This window comes from Lithobates pipiens, unplaced genomic scaffold (genome assembly GCF_037356315.1).
Source record: "Lithobates pipiens isolate NorthernLeopardFrog02 unplaced genomic scaffold, aLitPip1_a1.2 Scaffold_1, whole genome shotgun sequence".
Classification (NCBI taxonomy): domain Eukaryota; kingdom Metazoa; phylum Chordata; class Amphibia; order Anura; family Ranidae; genus Lithobates; species Lithobates pipiens.
In genome coordinates, this window is record NW_027507685.1 from 226750299 (window position 1) to 226766667 (window position 16369).

The 16369-nt window shown below is 45.7% G+C and overlaps 1 protein-coding gene across 2 annotated transcripts in view; it reads left to right on the forward strand.

Annotated features, from left to right (window-relative positions):
- The window catches only part of LOC143988952 (antigen-presenting glycoprotein CD1d-like), a 78890-nt gene extending 69379 nt beyond the window's left edge, over nucleotides 1–9511 (forward strand). For both annotated transcript variants that reach the window (XM_077488902.1, XM_077488913.1), the window contains exons 5-6: nucleotides 6800–6905; nucleotides 9211–9511. In XM_077488902.1, coding sequence (XP_077345028.1) covers nucleotides 6800–6905; nucleotides 9211–9247 — 143 coding nt within the window. In that variant the 3' untranslated portion in view covers nucleotides 9248–9511. The remainder of the gene's footprint in view (nucleotides 1–6799; nucleotides 6906–9210) is intronic.
- The last annotated feature ends 6858 nt before the right edge of the window (nucleotides 9512–16369 follow it).

Consider the following 16369-nt stretch of genomic DNA (forward strand, 5'->3'; position numbering starts at 1 on the left):
ACAACATTGCATGACCGCGCAATTACCAGTTAAAGAAGTGCAGTGCGAAATTGTAAAAAGACCTCTAGTCCTTAGGCTGTTAATTGGTCCGGGGCTGAAGTGGTTAATGTCATTAAATCCGGTTGATTTGTTTAATTCGTATTCGGGATTCGGGATTCATATTCAGAATTAGTTTTGTCTTTTTTGAATGTTCTTTGAATTTACAGATTTTTTTCAATTCAAAGCATTCAAATCGATAAATTTTGAATCGGTCGAAATTAAAATGTTATATTTTTTCGATTCGAATGCAGAAAAGCGAACAAATAAAAGCAAAAGAAAAATCTTCACCAAATGATTACAATGACTCTTTAAATCACCTTTGGCTTAACAAAAACAGCATTATTTTGAAATGGCACTCTAATAACACACAGTCTTTGATTTCAGAAATATATTTACAGTTCAAATTCGAATGGAATTCAATGTAAAATTTGATTCAAATTTCAATTAGAATTTCAGAAATTCAGACAAATTCGAATTACGTTTTGTTATTCTGAGCATTCAACTTCATTTATACTGTAATTTGGAGATTTGGATTTATCCAAATCTCCGAATTATAAAAAAATTGTATGAATATTAATTAAACAAACCGCGGATGTCTAGTAATATCCCCCATTTGCTCCGCTGAACTTTTTTATGAATTCTATCCCAGGATGCCCCGGGTCTTTCTTAACTCTATTCATGCTCACATTTTGTCACACTGGTGTTGGTTTACTGAAGTTGGAGCACTCAGGATCTGGCACAGCTGTGCATGGTAGCCAATCAGCTTGTTCAGTTAAGCTTTGACAAAAAAACCTCGAAGCTGATTGGTTTCTATGCATAGCTGCAGAGTTTTTACTCTCCGGTTTAGTAAATTCCCACCACTGGGGCTTATTTACTGAAACTGGAGCACTCTGAATCTGGTGCAGCTGTGCATGGTAGCAAATCAGCTTCTAACTTCAGCTTGTTCAATTAAATTTGACACTAAAACATGGAAGCTGATTGGTTTCTATGTAGAGCTGCAGATATTTTGCACTCTCCAGGTTTAGTAAATCCTCCCTTTACTGTTTTAGCTTTTCAACCATAAATATAGACAGAGTGCCTTTATGGGTATTGGTAGCCTCCCTGGCGGTATAATTGTATCAGATGTTTGCGTCTCAAAGCGGTACAATTATTTTGCATAGAAAGTTTTATATTGTAGGCCTGTAATTCTTAGCAATAACACACTTAAATCTGTCCAAACAAGAGTCTAGTAGATATTCCGGGTATGATAACATTTGAAACACAAAATCATAAATTATATGTAGCACTAACCCCCGAAGGAGCTGCTGGGTATTTTTGGGCTTACCGCTACCTTCCGTTCTCCTTGTTGCACGTCTAGGGGATGTCCCGTGGTAAATGGCCCAGTAACTTGAGACTGACAATAGATTCGCTTGAATAGATTTTATTTGCAAAACTCAGGCAATTGAACAGTCTTTCAACTTGGGATCAAAGGGTTGGAAAGGAAGTTCAGGTACTCTTAGTGTCAAAGTAAAAAAAAAAACATTGAAGAACTTGCTTACTTTGACTGCATCCAGAGAATAGCCATTCGCAGCTGGATGATCACTCAGGTTGACAGTCCCTCTCTCACAAGGCCTAGCAGCCAACTTGGTGCTTACTCAGGAACACGTCTCTGCCACAGACGTTGTTGTAGGAATGTACAAGATAATATCTCTGCCACAGACGTTGTTGTAGAACCCTTAGGAAAACTAAGCTTGAGAACACTTCTAGGATACCTGGATCTTTCAGCCTGCTTGGCGATAGCCACAAGACCGGATTCTCTCGGTTACTTCAGCCCTTCCAGGCTCTTGCTAAGAAAACCAATCCGTACATGGTGTTCTTCTGAAGAGTCCTCCCCTGGAATGCTTGAAGTACACTGGGTCTCTCCCAAACCAGAGACGGCACCCAACCACCTCAGAATCCTTCCTTTAGTTTCCTTGCCTCGGGCTAGCCGGCCCCGAGACATTAAAGTCGGGATGGATCCGCACCCCAGGTCATAGCCTTCCTGGGGGCTGGTCAGGAGGACTAGGACCATGAAGTCAGAACATCATTCTGGACCAGAAGCCCGAACCATGTGATGTCCGCATCTTAAATACCCTCTCCCAGAAAGCACAGTAAGAGCGCCACTCCCACTGGATGGGCTCCGAGAGTAACTTAAACACCTGACCAGATCATAGTTCAATGCCTGCCAGAGGAGACAGTGCCCCCTGTGGCCAGGCTGAACATCTCACGGTCTAGTCAGACTGATGCCGAGGCCCAATTTAGGCCATTGTACCCAAACTAAACTGCAGTTTAGGCAACTTTAACTTTAGAAAAACGCATAGCTCTTCAGGAGCCGCCACTACACACTCCCCCTGCTTATTTAGACGATGTCCCCATCGTCTGGGAAAGACAGAAAAAAAAGAAACCTAGAGTTAACAACTTGTTCTACCAAAAAAAAAAAAAACCTTAGAGTACCTGAATGGTTTGGGTGGGAATGGGGAAAAAAGGGAAGGAAACAATAAACTTCCTATATTGTGTAAAGACATAGTTAAACATAAAGTTATCATACATTAAGATTACCACCCAAGCCTGTCTATCTAACCCACCCACTCTCCAGCAGTTTGATAGATGCTCCTCGGTGAAACCTGAAAAAGAAGAAAACACACAGACAATACACTATACACAGACCATTGGAAGGCAGGATTCCATCCAATCTCCATGGATTCCTCTCCTCTAAACTCTAAAACATTAAAAACTTTTAAAACCCTCTTTTTTTTTCTACTTGTAGTGCAGTACTAATTGTGCCAACTCATGCCACCTAGTGGTATGCGTCGCTGAAGTGCAGTCTCTAACTTAAAACAGGTTAAGTGTTCTTGACATGGTGGATGTCCCATTCTTTGTGTAACTGGCTCTGTCTAACTACCCCATAGTTCAGTTGCTTCAAGAAAAATTGCAAAGAGGCAAAGACCAAGAGTAACCCTCCTTGCAAATTTCAAAGTCTTGACTCACCACTAGAAGCGGGGATCAGGCAAAGTTAAATCTTTCCCCTGTGCATCCACAGTAGTAATAAAGTACATGGCACTGTCTTTCTCTGGTCTGCAAATCAGCAACTTTGTCCTCATAACTGTGCCGACCGTAGCTCTAATGCCGTAGACATCTGACAAACCGTTCATACAGCTCTGGTGAAAAAGCCTTTTTCCGAAGCGGCTTTGGTACCTTTAAATATCTCCATAAATCGTCCTTGTACCATGTCTTATGGTTCCTTTCAATAACGGTCATAATGTCCCTTGGAACATAGGGGAATTCCAACCCCATACTCTGTTGCCACCTGCTTATTCCAAAAGTCTCGGAGACCAGAATTGGCCTCGTCATAATCGGGCAATTTTTTTTTGTTTTTTAGAGTGGCTTAACAACTACAAGCCGTTAAAAGAAAGTTCAAAAAGTCTGTGTCAGGACCCAGGATGCCTATTGGAAGGGGTTCCACAGGTATGCAGCTGCCCGGTACTGTGCTCACAGACACGAGCATTCGCCTACTGCCACAGGGGTGGTTTATACTGTATACCGCTGGAGATATTGAGGGCGGTATACAGTATAAACCGCCCCTGTGGCAGCAGGCAAATGGGTTCAAAGTGCCAGTCATCTCCTTCATTGGAGCCAGAACTGTTCCCCGAGCTCTGCGACGACTCCCCTGCTGGCCGGCAGTTCCCGGTAGCAATACCCGCAGCTTTCCTGTGCTTGTTCATGGGTATCTTTTTCCAAATGTTCGGCCCTGGGACGGCGTAGGGATGATCTGCTCTTACGGCCGCAAGAAGCGCTGGGCTGTTTCCCTTCCATGCAGCCCAGCTCCTCAGCGGCAACACTCACAGCAAAGTCGTGTCCATGACCTCCAGGGTAGTTTCCTGGACTTCGGATGCGAGCTCCAACGGATGAAGCTGGGGCATAGACGATCAACTCCTCGGTCGCCATGCCTGTGACCCAGTCCATGTAATAGGCCCAAGGCAATTTGGTGGGCTGCTCTACTTTAAAGGTGTACTCCCCACACCTCTTGCATCTGGCATACGGTCGAGGGTTGGCGACCAGGCTGTCACACTTTCCGCATAGCATGCCAAGGCCCTCGATATCTCCAGCGGTATACAGTATAAACCGCCCCTGCGGCAGCAGGCGAATGCCCGTGTCTGTGAGCATGGTACCAGGCAGCTGCATACCTGTGGAACCCCTTCCAATAGGCATCCTGGGTCCTGCCACAGACCGCATATACGGGGCACGGTACATTCTTGAGGAAAAAATCTTCTTTCCAACACTCCGAGATAAAATCAACTGAACTCTCCTCCTTCCACAACACACTCTCACGCGGTGCCTCGTGCAGGAAAGAACAACTCAGATTCTTCCCATTAGGATGCTTGGGTTGCGCAATTTCATGGGCTTTTCGGCAAAGGCTCCTCCCATGCTTATGCACCTCAGTGAAAGTCCAAGTAAAGATGGCAGCGATGGCGCAGTTCAAAACACAAACCTCTGTTCTTTACCACGTGTACAGTTCTTTTGCGGGGTAACGGTAAATCCCGGAGTGCAAGTCCCCACATGTAGCACTAACCCCCAAAGGAGCTGCTGGTTATTTTTGGGCTTACCGTTATCTTCCACTCTCCTTGTTGCACGTCTAGGAGATGTCCCGTGGTAAATGGCGCAGGAACTTGAGACTGATAACAGAGTCCTCCCCTGGAATGCTTGAAGTACACTGGGTCTCTCCTGAACCGGAGACGGCACCCAACCACCTCAGAATCCTTCCTTTAGTTTCCTTGCCTAGGGCTAGCCAGTCCTGAGACATTAAAGTCGGGTGGATCCGCACCCCAGGCCATAGCCTTCCTGGGGGCTGGTCAGGAGGACCAGGGACATGAAGTCAGCACATCATTCTGGACCGGAACCCCAAACCACGTGACGTCCACATCTTAAATACCCTCTCCCAGAAAGCACAGCGAGAACTCCACTCCCACTGGGTTGGCTCCGAGAAAGAGTAACTTAAACACCTGACCAGACCATAGTTCCATGCCTGCTAGAAGAGACAGTGCCCCCTGTGGCCAGGCTGAACATCTCACGGTCTAGTCAGACTGATGCCGAGGCCCAATTTAGGCAATTGTACCCAAACCAAACTGCAGTTTAGGCAACTTTAACTTTAGAAAAATGCATAGCGCGTGCTCTTCAGGAGCCGCATACATATAAATAATAAATAAATATAAATAATTATAAAAAAATTATAATATAATAATAATAAAATGAATTTCCCCATGTTTCACTATCGCTCAATTCTGCAAGAGTTCTAATTTACTATCGCTGTTTTCTAGCTTGTCTTAAACCACTTTTGATGTAAAGGGACACTTTTTGGTTGCCATGGACAATCTCCAGTTTCCAGGCAGAACAATATATATATATCCTATAAAACTGCATGCCGGGATTTGGACAAAGCACTGGGGAAAAAAGGGATGTGAAATAATTTCATACAGTAATGTAATCTGTAAGATTACGGTGTATTGTATGTATTATGATTTTTCACTTTTTTGAATTTGCTGCCGGGCTCTGCCCCCATGCATCGTGTGGCTCGCAGGGAACGGATCTCGGCACACAGAGGCAATGGGCAGAGGACAGAGCCTGCAGACACCGCGGAGGGACATCTCAAGATCCCGAGGACAAGGTAAGTATACCGCACCAGGATCCTGCAATGTAATCCCGAGTGTGGCTCAGGGTTACCGCTAATGCTGCTGTAATTTAACCCCGAGCCACACTAAGGAAAACTGCCAGGGAGGTTAAAGTTTATATATTTTTTATGCTGTTTAGATATTGATCAAAATTGTGGTGTGTGATTTTGTGCATGTGATTAAAAGTGGGCATAGTCAGTGTTGCATTCCTAGGTTTAATTTTATATATACTCTTCAGAACTCCTTTGCACCTCCACACTGAAATAAATAAATAAATAAATAAAAATATATATTATACAAAAATTTTCAAAAATAAATTCTGATTAAAAATAAAGAAATTGTTGGTATTTGTTAATAGATGTCAGGAACAGGTACAATAATCTGTCTTAGGCAGGGCTTTTTTTCAGGGGGAACGTGGCGGAATGCAGTTCCGGTACCTCCAGCACTGAATGTATGTAATGGCAAGGGTTGCTGGAGGTTCTATTGTTGCTGGAGGGTATCTATTTTTTTGGAGGGGGTCTATTATTGCTGGTGGAGGGTCTATTGTTGCTGGGTGAGGGTCTTATTTTGCTGGGGGGTCAATCATTGCTGGGAGTGATTTACTGTTGAGGTAGGGAGTCTATTGTTGCTGGCTGCTGGAGGGTCTATTGATGCTGGCTGTAGGGTGTCTATTGTTGCTGGGGGGTCCATTGTTGCTAGCTACAGGAAATCTATTCTACTGGCTTTCTTGTTGTCATTTACAAATTCCATACAAATTAATGAGCACTACAAAATGATACTTGGTTCTGTATTCTCTAAAAGGGATGGTACTGGGAAGTGAGGAGGGGTTGGAACCATGGAACGGTGCTCAGCGGTGGGTAGGGGGCACAGGCAAGGGTGACTCAAAAGAAGGGAGTTCCTGCACCTATTCTCTGAGAAAAAAAGCCCTGATTTACACATTCTTGAAGAGGACTTTTATGAAACAAAAAAAAAAAAGAAGAAGAGGACTTCACGTATTATTTGATATTTAACAATCACATTTTTTTTTGAGCCCAGCAATACATTTTAATATTGACCTAATTTCATCACCTCTTCAGATGAGATACATCACACCCCGATCGGACTGGTCTTAGGAATAACAGTTGCTGTCATTGTGTGTGTGATCGGTTTGTCGTGCTTTATGAAGCTGTATAAAAAGCACAGGTAAGATATTATCATTGAGAGATATAAATGTATTGTGGTGCAAGCTTACAGTAAAACATCCCATGCAATCCATAATCATTCCATGGTAAGCTTAGATTTCACGTGATCTCCTCTTGATTTTATTTCAGGACACAAACTATATTTTAGTAAATATATTTGTTATGTGCAAATTGCATTTTTCAGTTTGATACATTTCTGTAGTTCATAAAGATTTTTTCATTCCTTGTAATAAGAATAATCACCTTTGTCTATACTGCTATATATCCTTATTTATCTTCTGAATGGTTTCTTTAGGTCAGTGGTCTCAAAACTGCAGCCCAGGGGCCACATTTGCTTGCTTTTACCTAGCCCTTGAGGTACTATTTCATCTACTGTCACAAATAATGGAGCGTAATTCCCCCACTGACATCAACGATGAGGCACAATTCCTCCCAATGACACCAATGATGGGGCACAATTCCTCCCAATGACATCAATGATGGGGCACAATTCCTACTAATGACACCAACGAAGGGGCAAAATTTTTCTTCCAATGACATCAACGATGGGACACAATTCCTCCCAATGACACCAATGATAGGGCACAATTCCTTCCAATGACACCAACGATGGTGCAAAATTGTTCTTCCATCGACGGGACACAATTTCTCCCAATGACACCAATGATGGGTCAAAATCTCTCCCAATGACACCAACAATGGGTGGCACAGTGGTGTAGTGGATAGCACTCTCGCCTAGCAGTAAAAGGGTCGCTGGTTTGAATACCAACCACGACACTACCTGCTTGGCATTTGCATGTTCTCCCTGTGCCTGCGTGGGTTTCCTCCGGGCACTCTGGTTTCCTCCCACACTCCAAAGACATGCAGGTAGGTTCATTGGCTTCTGTCCAAAATTGGCCTTAGTATATGAATGGGGACCTTGGATTGTGGGCTCCTTGAGGGTAGGAACTAATGTGAGCATCCAGTGTACAGGGATAGGGACAATTGTAGACACTCAGGTTGAACTGGATGGACTGGTGTCTTTATTCAACTTTACTAACTATGTAACTATGTAATAATGGGACACAATTCCTCCTAATTACACCAACGATGAGGCACAATTCCTCTCACTGACACCAATGATAGGGCACACTTTTTCCCAATGACACCAACAATGGGACACAATAACTCCAAATTGCTCCAATTTTGGGACACAATTCCTCCCAATGACACCAGTGATGTGACATAATTTCATAATTTCCAGTGACATTTAGGAAGAATTGAAATACCCCCACTAACACCAATGATGGGGCACAACTCCTCCAGACACCCTAGAGAAAAAATGGTCGTCATTGCAACTTTTTATGCCACATGGTATTTGCGTAGCAATTTTTTTAAACACTTTTTTTTGGGGGGGGGGGGAGGAGATTTCATGAATAATAATATTTTTTTTTTGTGTAATGTGAAAGATGGTGTTATGCTGAGTAAATAGATACCCAACATGTTACACTTTAAAATTGCGCACACTTGTGGAATGGCGCCAAACATCAGTATTTATAAATCTTTATAGGTGACGCTTTAATTTTTTTACAGGTTTCATGTTTAGAGTTACAGAAGAGGTCTAGTGCTAGAATTATTGCTCTCGCTCTAGCGATCGTGGCGTATGTAACCTGTGTGTATCTGGCTCTGATGCTAGCCAGTGCTTCACCAGACACTCGCCTCACCGCACGTCACTATTTTTCTCATAGTCTCCCTGCAAAGTCCTACAAAAACCTGTAGAACCTTCAGATGAAGTCCAGACAGCTCCCTGCAATGCTGTGGTAACTATGCTGCACTGCTCCTCCATGCACATTTGAGATTGCACTATTTCTTGGGAATACATTTCTCAAGCAGAAACACAAGTGGAAACGGTCATAGTTCAAGTTGCCATACTATAGACCATTCTCTCCATCCACTACACATAGGATATGTACAGTATGTGAGACACAGAATATCATTGTTGATTATATGAGTCAAATATTGGCGACTCCCCAGGTAAGTTTTGCATAATTTTACTTTTGGATATTGTATAGGGATCTTGAGGACTTATTTTTTTAAGATGTGCCATTCTGTTGCACCAGACTGACAGGAGTGTAGATCTGAAGATATTTGGTCATCATTACATATACTAATTTAGAATATTGTCCTGTGGTATTAAAGAATAGAGGATTCAATATTTGCGTTTTAGAGTCTCCCAGGTATTCTTGCAATGTTCTTGTTTTGTCCTATAAAGATTATTTTAACTATTAAATGACAGTTGCTAACCCAGATTGTTTTATATTAAACAGAAGATACACATTCATCACTGGACTGACTATGGACTGACTCTCCCATAGAAGAGATGAGAAAAGATGTTGAACTGTGCAAGGCAACATACAAAAACCGATTGTATGCACAGATGATGTACTGATTTTAGTACTAGTTATATATATGTTGTTTCTATATGCTACAGCTTTTTTTCTAATTTGTACAAATTACGGTTATTTTCTAATAAATGTTATGTTTGATGATCCCATAGACTACCACCCTATCAAGAAAGATCATACATTGTTATCTTGTCCTCTCACTTCCTTTTCAATAAATAAAATCAGTGTGAAAAAAAAGGTTCCTTTTTTTTTTTTTTTTTTTTTTACAGCTTTTTACCCAGTATCTGACAGTAAGATTAACCATTTGTATAAAATAATAAATAACAAACATGTCATACTTACCTCCTCTGTGCAGTTGGTTTGGCACAGAGCAGCCTGGATCATCTTTGCTGCTCCATGCCCCTTCCTGCTATTGAATACCCCCTCAGCCAGTAGCTTTCTATGGGGGCACCCGAGCCGAGTCAGAGCTCTGTGTATCCATTCAGACACAGAGCCCTGCCCTGGCCCTACCCCCTTTGGTTGGTGACAGGCACTCAGGTTCTCTGATGGGCTGGTGACTAGTACTCGGGTACTCTGATGGGCTGGTGACAGTTACTTTGGTACTCTGATGGGCTGGTGACAGGTAATTTAATGGGCTGTAACAGGTACTTTGATGCTGGTGACAGGTATTCTGATGGGCTGTGACAGATACTTTGGGGCTATGACAGGTACTCTGGGGGGTGTGACAGGTACTCTTTATTTGGAGGGAGATTGGGCACTATACTTTTACTTTTTCCTTCCAGATCTCCTCACACAGTATGGAAGAGAACTTGAAAACCGCATTGTTGACATTTGTGACCAGCTGTGATTAGGCAGAGCTGGTCACGTGGTAAAGAGCCAATTTCATTGGCTCCTTACTGTGATTGAGAATGGGCTGTGTCTGGGTGAGCCCGTGTGATTCAGGAGCGTTTGTAACACCATATCAAACTGATCCATGCGGTGATCTTGCTCATCCAATCTGGAAAAAATATTACCAACAAGTGGATTGACTGTATCTTCTGAATTCAATTGCCTTCGCCTACCGTCAGAAACCATGAATCAGACTGAGACAGAAGTACAATTAAATCACACTTGTTTATTAATAAAAATAAAAAGGTAAATAGTTAAAGCGTAGTCAAGCATAGCCAGAGTCCAATAACCAGATCGGTTAGTCAGCCAGGCCAGAAGTCAGGGATCCAAGTAGAGAAACAGCAAGCAGGATAAGGAGCCAGATGGGATGTCAGCAAGCCAGTCTTTAAACAAACCACAGGAGATGGTTTCTACTGATGTGACCAAGGTGAAGGCAGAGGTGAAGTGAGCTGGAAGGCTTTAAGTAGGCAGGTCAGAAGAGCATTATCAGGAACAGCTGGTAACTGTGCAGAGAGAAGAGAGCTGGCAATTATCCGACAGCTGAGCAGCCAGCCCAGAGAAGGAAAGGCTAAGCCAGCCCTGACAGGTGTTCTGTTGATTCTATCAGCAGGCAGCTGTAGCAATTACAGTCGGTATACTGTGTCATCTGCACAGTGTACGCCTAAAGCTACCCCAATTGCTGGCAATTATCCGACAGCTGAGCAGCCAGCCCAAAGAAGGAAAGGCTAAGCCAGCCCTGACAGGTGTTCTGTTGATTCTATCAGCAGGCAGCTGTAGCAATTACAGTCGGTGTACTGTGTCATCTGCACAGTTTGCACCTAAATCTAGCCCAATTGCTGGTGTTCTGCTGGTTCTATACCACAGGCAGCTGTAGCAGTTACAGTCGGTGTACTTTGCCACCTGCACAGTGTACGCCTAAAGCTACCCCAATTGCTGGTGTTCTGCTGATTCTATCCGCAGGCAGCTGTAGCAATTACAGTTGGTGTACTGTGTCATATGCACAGTTTGATCCTATACCACAGGCAGCTCCAGTAATTACAGTTGGTGTATTGTGCCACCTGCACAGTGTACGCCTAAAGCTACCCCAATCGCTGGTGTTCTGCTGATTCTATCCGCAGGCAGCTGTAGCAATTACAGTTGGTGTACTGTGTCATCTGCACAGGTTGCACCTAAAGCTACCCCAATTGCTGGTGTACTGTTGCTCCTATACCACAGGCAGCTCCAGTAATTACAGTTGGTGTATTGTGCCACCTGCACAGTGTACGCCTAAAGCTACCCCAATTGCTGGTGTTCTGCTGATTCTATCCGCAGGCAGCTGTAGCAATTAGTCAGTGTACTGTGTCATCTGCACAGTTTTCACCTAAAGCTACCCCAATTTCTGGTGTTCTGCTGATTCTATACCGCAGACAGCTCCAGTAATTACAGTTGGTGTATTGTGCCACCTGTACAGTGTACGCCTAAAGCTACCCCAATTGCTGGTGTTCTGCTGATTCTTTCCACAGGCAGCTGTAGCAATTACAGTCAGTGTACTGTGTCATCTGCACATTTGCACCTAAAGCTACCCCAATATCTGGTGTTCTGCTGATCCTATACCACAGGCAGCTCCAGTAATTACAGTTTGGTGTATTGTGTCATCTGCACAGTGTGCACCTAAAGCTACCCAAATTGCTGGTGTTATGCTGATCCTATAACGCTGGCAGCTGCAATAATTACAGTCGGTGTATTGTGCCACCTGCACAGTGTACAGCTAAAGCTACCCCAATTGCTACCCCACAGGTAGCTCCAGTAATTACAGTTGGTGTATTGTGTCATCTCCACAGTGTACGCCTAAAGCTACCCCAATTTCTGGTGTTCTGCTGATTCTATCCGCAGGCAGCTGTAGCAATTACAGTCGGTGGACTGTGTCATATGCTCAGTGTGCACCTAAAGCTACCCCAATTGGTGGTGTTCTGCTGATCCTAATCCGCATGCAGCTGCAGTAATTACAGTCGGTGTACTATGTCATCTGCTCAGTGTGCACCTAAAGCTACCCCAATTGCTGGTGTTCACATAGTAATAATACTACAGGCAGGCAGTTGATTCTGCTAGCTGCAGTATAATCAGTATATACGTCCCAGCTTTGTGCTGGGACCTGCAGGCCATTGGTATGTCTGGAAGGCCAACAAGGAGAGGCAGACAGTCACGAGCCAATAAAAGAGGGCAAGCAGGCTCTGTGTCTAGAGGCAACAGTGCTGGTCGTGGATGTGGTGCATCCTCATCAGGAAGAGAGTGGATGACCAAGCCCTCCTCATCCTCCTCATCCTCTCTCACCCAGGCTCAGGGTACTGGCAAAGCAGCTGCCAACGTGGCCTCTTTCCTCGTCTCAATGGCATCAGTAACTCCTTCCCTAGCCCCAGCATGTCCTCCCCCTGAGGAGTCCCCCGAACTGTTTGAGCACAGTGTTGGGTACATGCTCCAGGAGGATGCCCAGCATTTTGAAGGCTCTGATGATGATACCCAGCTAGAGGAAGGCAGTAACGTGAGCCCAGAGAGAGGGGATGCTGTCAAGAACTTGGTAGGAGGCCAAAATGCCGGGAGGGCTCCCCTTGCGGCCGAGTGCAGTACAACCCTGAAAGTGACACAGGGATGTGGTGCCCACAGAAGCACGGGTTGCCTGGTAGTAGCAGCTGATGTCAGGAGCGTGGTAGAGCAAAGTCAATGGAGGCAACGTGCTTGGGAGGTCCGGAGGAGAGGACCAATGGAAGTCCAGTAGCAGAGTCAAAAGCCAGACCAGGGGTCAAACACAGTAAGACAGTCCAAGATCAGAGCCAGAAGTCCGGGTACATAAGACAGGAAAACACGGAGTCCATTAGCCAGGCTGGGGTCAGATGCAGGAAGCAGGCAGGGAGACGTCAGATGCAAGCCGGTAGGTAGAGCCAGGAGATCAGCAGGAGCAGGTCAAACAAGCCGGGTCAGTACACAGGTGATCGGGTAACAGGAATCGCAAACACAGGTATACAGGGAGAGCTGATGACAATCCAGCCACGCGGCACTGTCAGGGAAACGTTTAAATAAACAAGGTACCTGTGTCATTTCGTGCGCGCACCGATGCGTACGCGTGTTTGCCCGTTAGGGCCACTATTGCACATGCGCATTCGCCCGTTAGCGGCATGCACGCGCATTCGCCCGATTGCGCCGCTATTGCGCATTTGTGTGTGCTGATGCATGTCAGCGCGACCTTGCACATGCTGGCTCACTGACCTTGTAGAATTGCACATAGGGATGCGCCTATTTCCCTGACAGATGCCCAAGAATGGCAGCAATCTGGCAGTTATGTTCCACCAGCTGCAGCATACTGCCAGGTTTGCTCCGGTGATGACGAGGGAGGGGATGATGAGGTGACTGACTCCACATGGGTGCCTGATAGGAGAGAGGAGGAGGAGGCACATCTCCAATGAGGCAGGATGCCCTCCAGGGGCCAGCTTAAGGGCAGCACATAGAATGAATCACACTGCAGAGCTCCGCCTGTGCAGGACGCTGCCTCTGCGCATTATTCCAAAAGTTCTTTGGTGTGGGCCTTTTTTGAGATGAGTGCCTCAGATTGCACTGCTGCGATTTGCAACATATGTCTCAAGCATATCTCGTGTGGCCAAAAAATCAGCCGCTTGGGCACCACATGCTTGACCAGACATATGTTGACCTGCCATGCAGTTCCTTGGCAAGCGTACCTAAAAGACCCACACCAAAGAACAAAGCAGACCTCTCCTTGCTCCTCATCAGCTGGGATCTCAAACCCCACTATACCTTCAGTCCTCTCTGAAACCTGCACTGAGAGGAATGAAGGTGTAGAATTAGATGTGTCACAGCCAAGTACTTGCGGGCAATCTGCTAGTGGTACACCAACGGTCGATTGTACCAGGCAAATTTCCCTGCCCCAGCTGCTGGACCGTCAAAAGAAGTTCACTCTCAGCCATCCACATGCCCAGCGGTTGAATGCTAGCTTGGCTAAATTGCTAGCACTTCAACTGCTGCCTTTTCAGTTGGTAGACTCGGTCCCCTTCCGTGGGTTTGTGCAGTGTGCGGTTCCTCAGTGGCAGGTTCCCAAATGCTACTTTTTCTCACGGAAGGTGATTCTGGCTCTCTACCAGCATGTGGAAGGCAATGTCCTTGCCTCACTGGACAGGGCGGGCAGCGGTAAGGTGCATATTACCGCTGACTCATGGTCCAGCAGGCATGGACAGGGATGTTACCTATCTTTCACAGCGCATTGGGTGACTCTTCTGGCAGGTGGGAAGGATGCAGGACAAGGCGCAGTAGTGTTGGACTACTGGTGATTGTGACACACCTCTCTCCTCCACCCCTTTCCTTTCTTCTTCCTCCGTGGCCTCTTCCTGTGCTTTGTCCTCTGAACCAGCGTAGGCGTTCAAGGGGATACGCAAGTACGCAGGCAAAAAGATGCCATGCTGTGCTTGCACTGGTGTGCTTGGGGGACAGGAGCCACACTGGGGCTGATATTTTGTCAGCTCTACAGGGGCAGGCTGAGAGGTGGTTGACGCCACGCCAGCTTAAGCCAGGAATGGTGGTTTGCGACAATGGCACCAACCTCCTCTCCTCCCACCAACAGGGACAACTGACCCATGTGCCCTGTGTGGCTCACGTCCTTAACTTATGTTGCAGCCGTTCTTGGGCAGGTACCCAGGCTTACAGGACGTCCTGAGGCAGGCCAGGAAAGTCTTTGTGCATTTCCGCCGGTCATATAATGCCGGTGCTCGGCTGGCTGACCTCCAAAAGGAATTGATCCTGCCCAAGAACTGCCTAATCTGTGACATACCCACCAGGTGGAACTCAATGTTGGCAATGCTGCAGCGGCTGCACATGCAGCAGAGGGCCATCAATGAGTACCTGTGCGACTACGGCACCAAGACAGGGTCAGGGGAGCTCGGTTTTTTCACCACTCCAGTGGGCCATGATCAGGAATGCATGCACTGTCCTGTCACCATTTGAGGAGGCCACGAGGATGGTTAGCAATGACAGTGCATGCATCAGTGACACTGTACCTCTTGTCCACCTGTTGGAGCACACGCTGCGTGGAATAATGGACGGGGCACATGAGGCAGAACAGAGGCAGAAAGAGGAAAATTCCTTGCCTCTCAAGGCCCCCTTTATCCAGAAAGTGTTCCTGCTGGCCCACCGATCACACAGGAAGAGGAGGAGGAGGATTGTGTCAGCATGGAGGTGGAGCCTTGCACTCAGTATCAGCAGGGGATGATGAGGGATGATTTACAGTCTGCAGAAACCAGTGGACTTGTCCGTGGCTGGGAGGAGGTGGCTGCGGATCATGTGGTCCTTAGTGACCCAGAGGAATCCGGACTGAATGCCTCAGCTAACCTACGCTGCATGGCCTCCCTGATCCTGCAAGAGTGCGCATCTGTGATCCCTGCAGAGGGTTTGTCTGCCAGCGCTAACGACTCCGTTGGTCCGGAGTCCATCCATTGCGGTAAGAGTCCAACTTTTTCTCCGGTCTGGAAGTGATGCTGGCAAAATCAGGAAGGTCTCATCAAAATTTTGAGAAGGACTGATTTCCCTGTTCTCTATTTTCTGGGGACTTTAGTTATATCCAGGATTTTTTTCGTATAAGGATTTTTTTTTGATTGAATTTCTTACATGGTGTATTTTCTTGATTCATGTTTTATATATAATCTATATTGGATTTCATTATTCTTTACACTATAGATTTCACGTATATTTAGCGCAACTTTGTATATAATTTTTTCTGATCTAGCCAAAATGCCTGGCAGGACCCCTCTTCTCATGATCAGCCAAATTCGACCACTGAGTACTAAGCAAGGAGATCTGCCAAAGAGAGATCCCCCAAGACAGGGACGTAAGGAACCTGATGTGCACACATCCTCCCCCTAACTTTAGGGTAGGTTGAGGACCCACTCCCTCCATCCTGAGTGAAAAGGGAACACATACCCGGAGAGCAAAACAAATATGCAAAAGTAAAAAAGTGCCAATGCAAGGGCATTGACTACGCCTTGCGGCCTGGTAACAAAATGTGCCCTAGTGTTGGCCAAAAAGCCTAGCCCATGAGGCGTAGTGCAGAAAAATGCAAGACTTCTCATAACCTAGTGCTTGTTCTCAAAGTGGGGTCCCAAACCCTTAGTGATATTAAGAGTTGACCCCTACTCTAATCCAACATTAGTACTTGAAC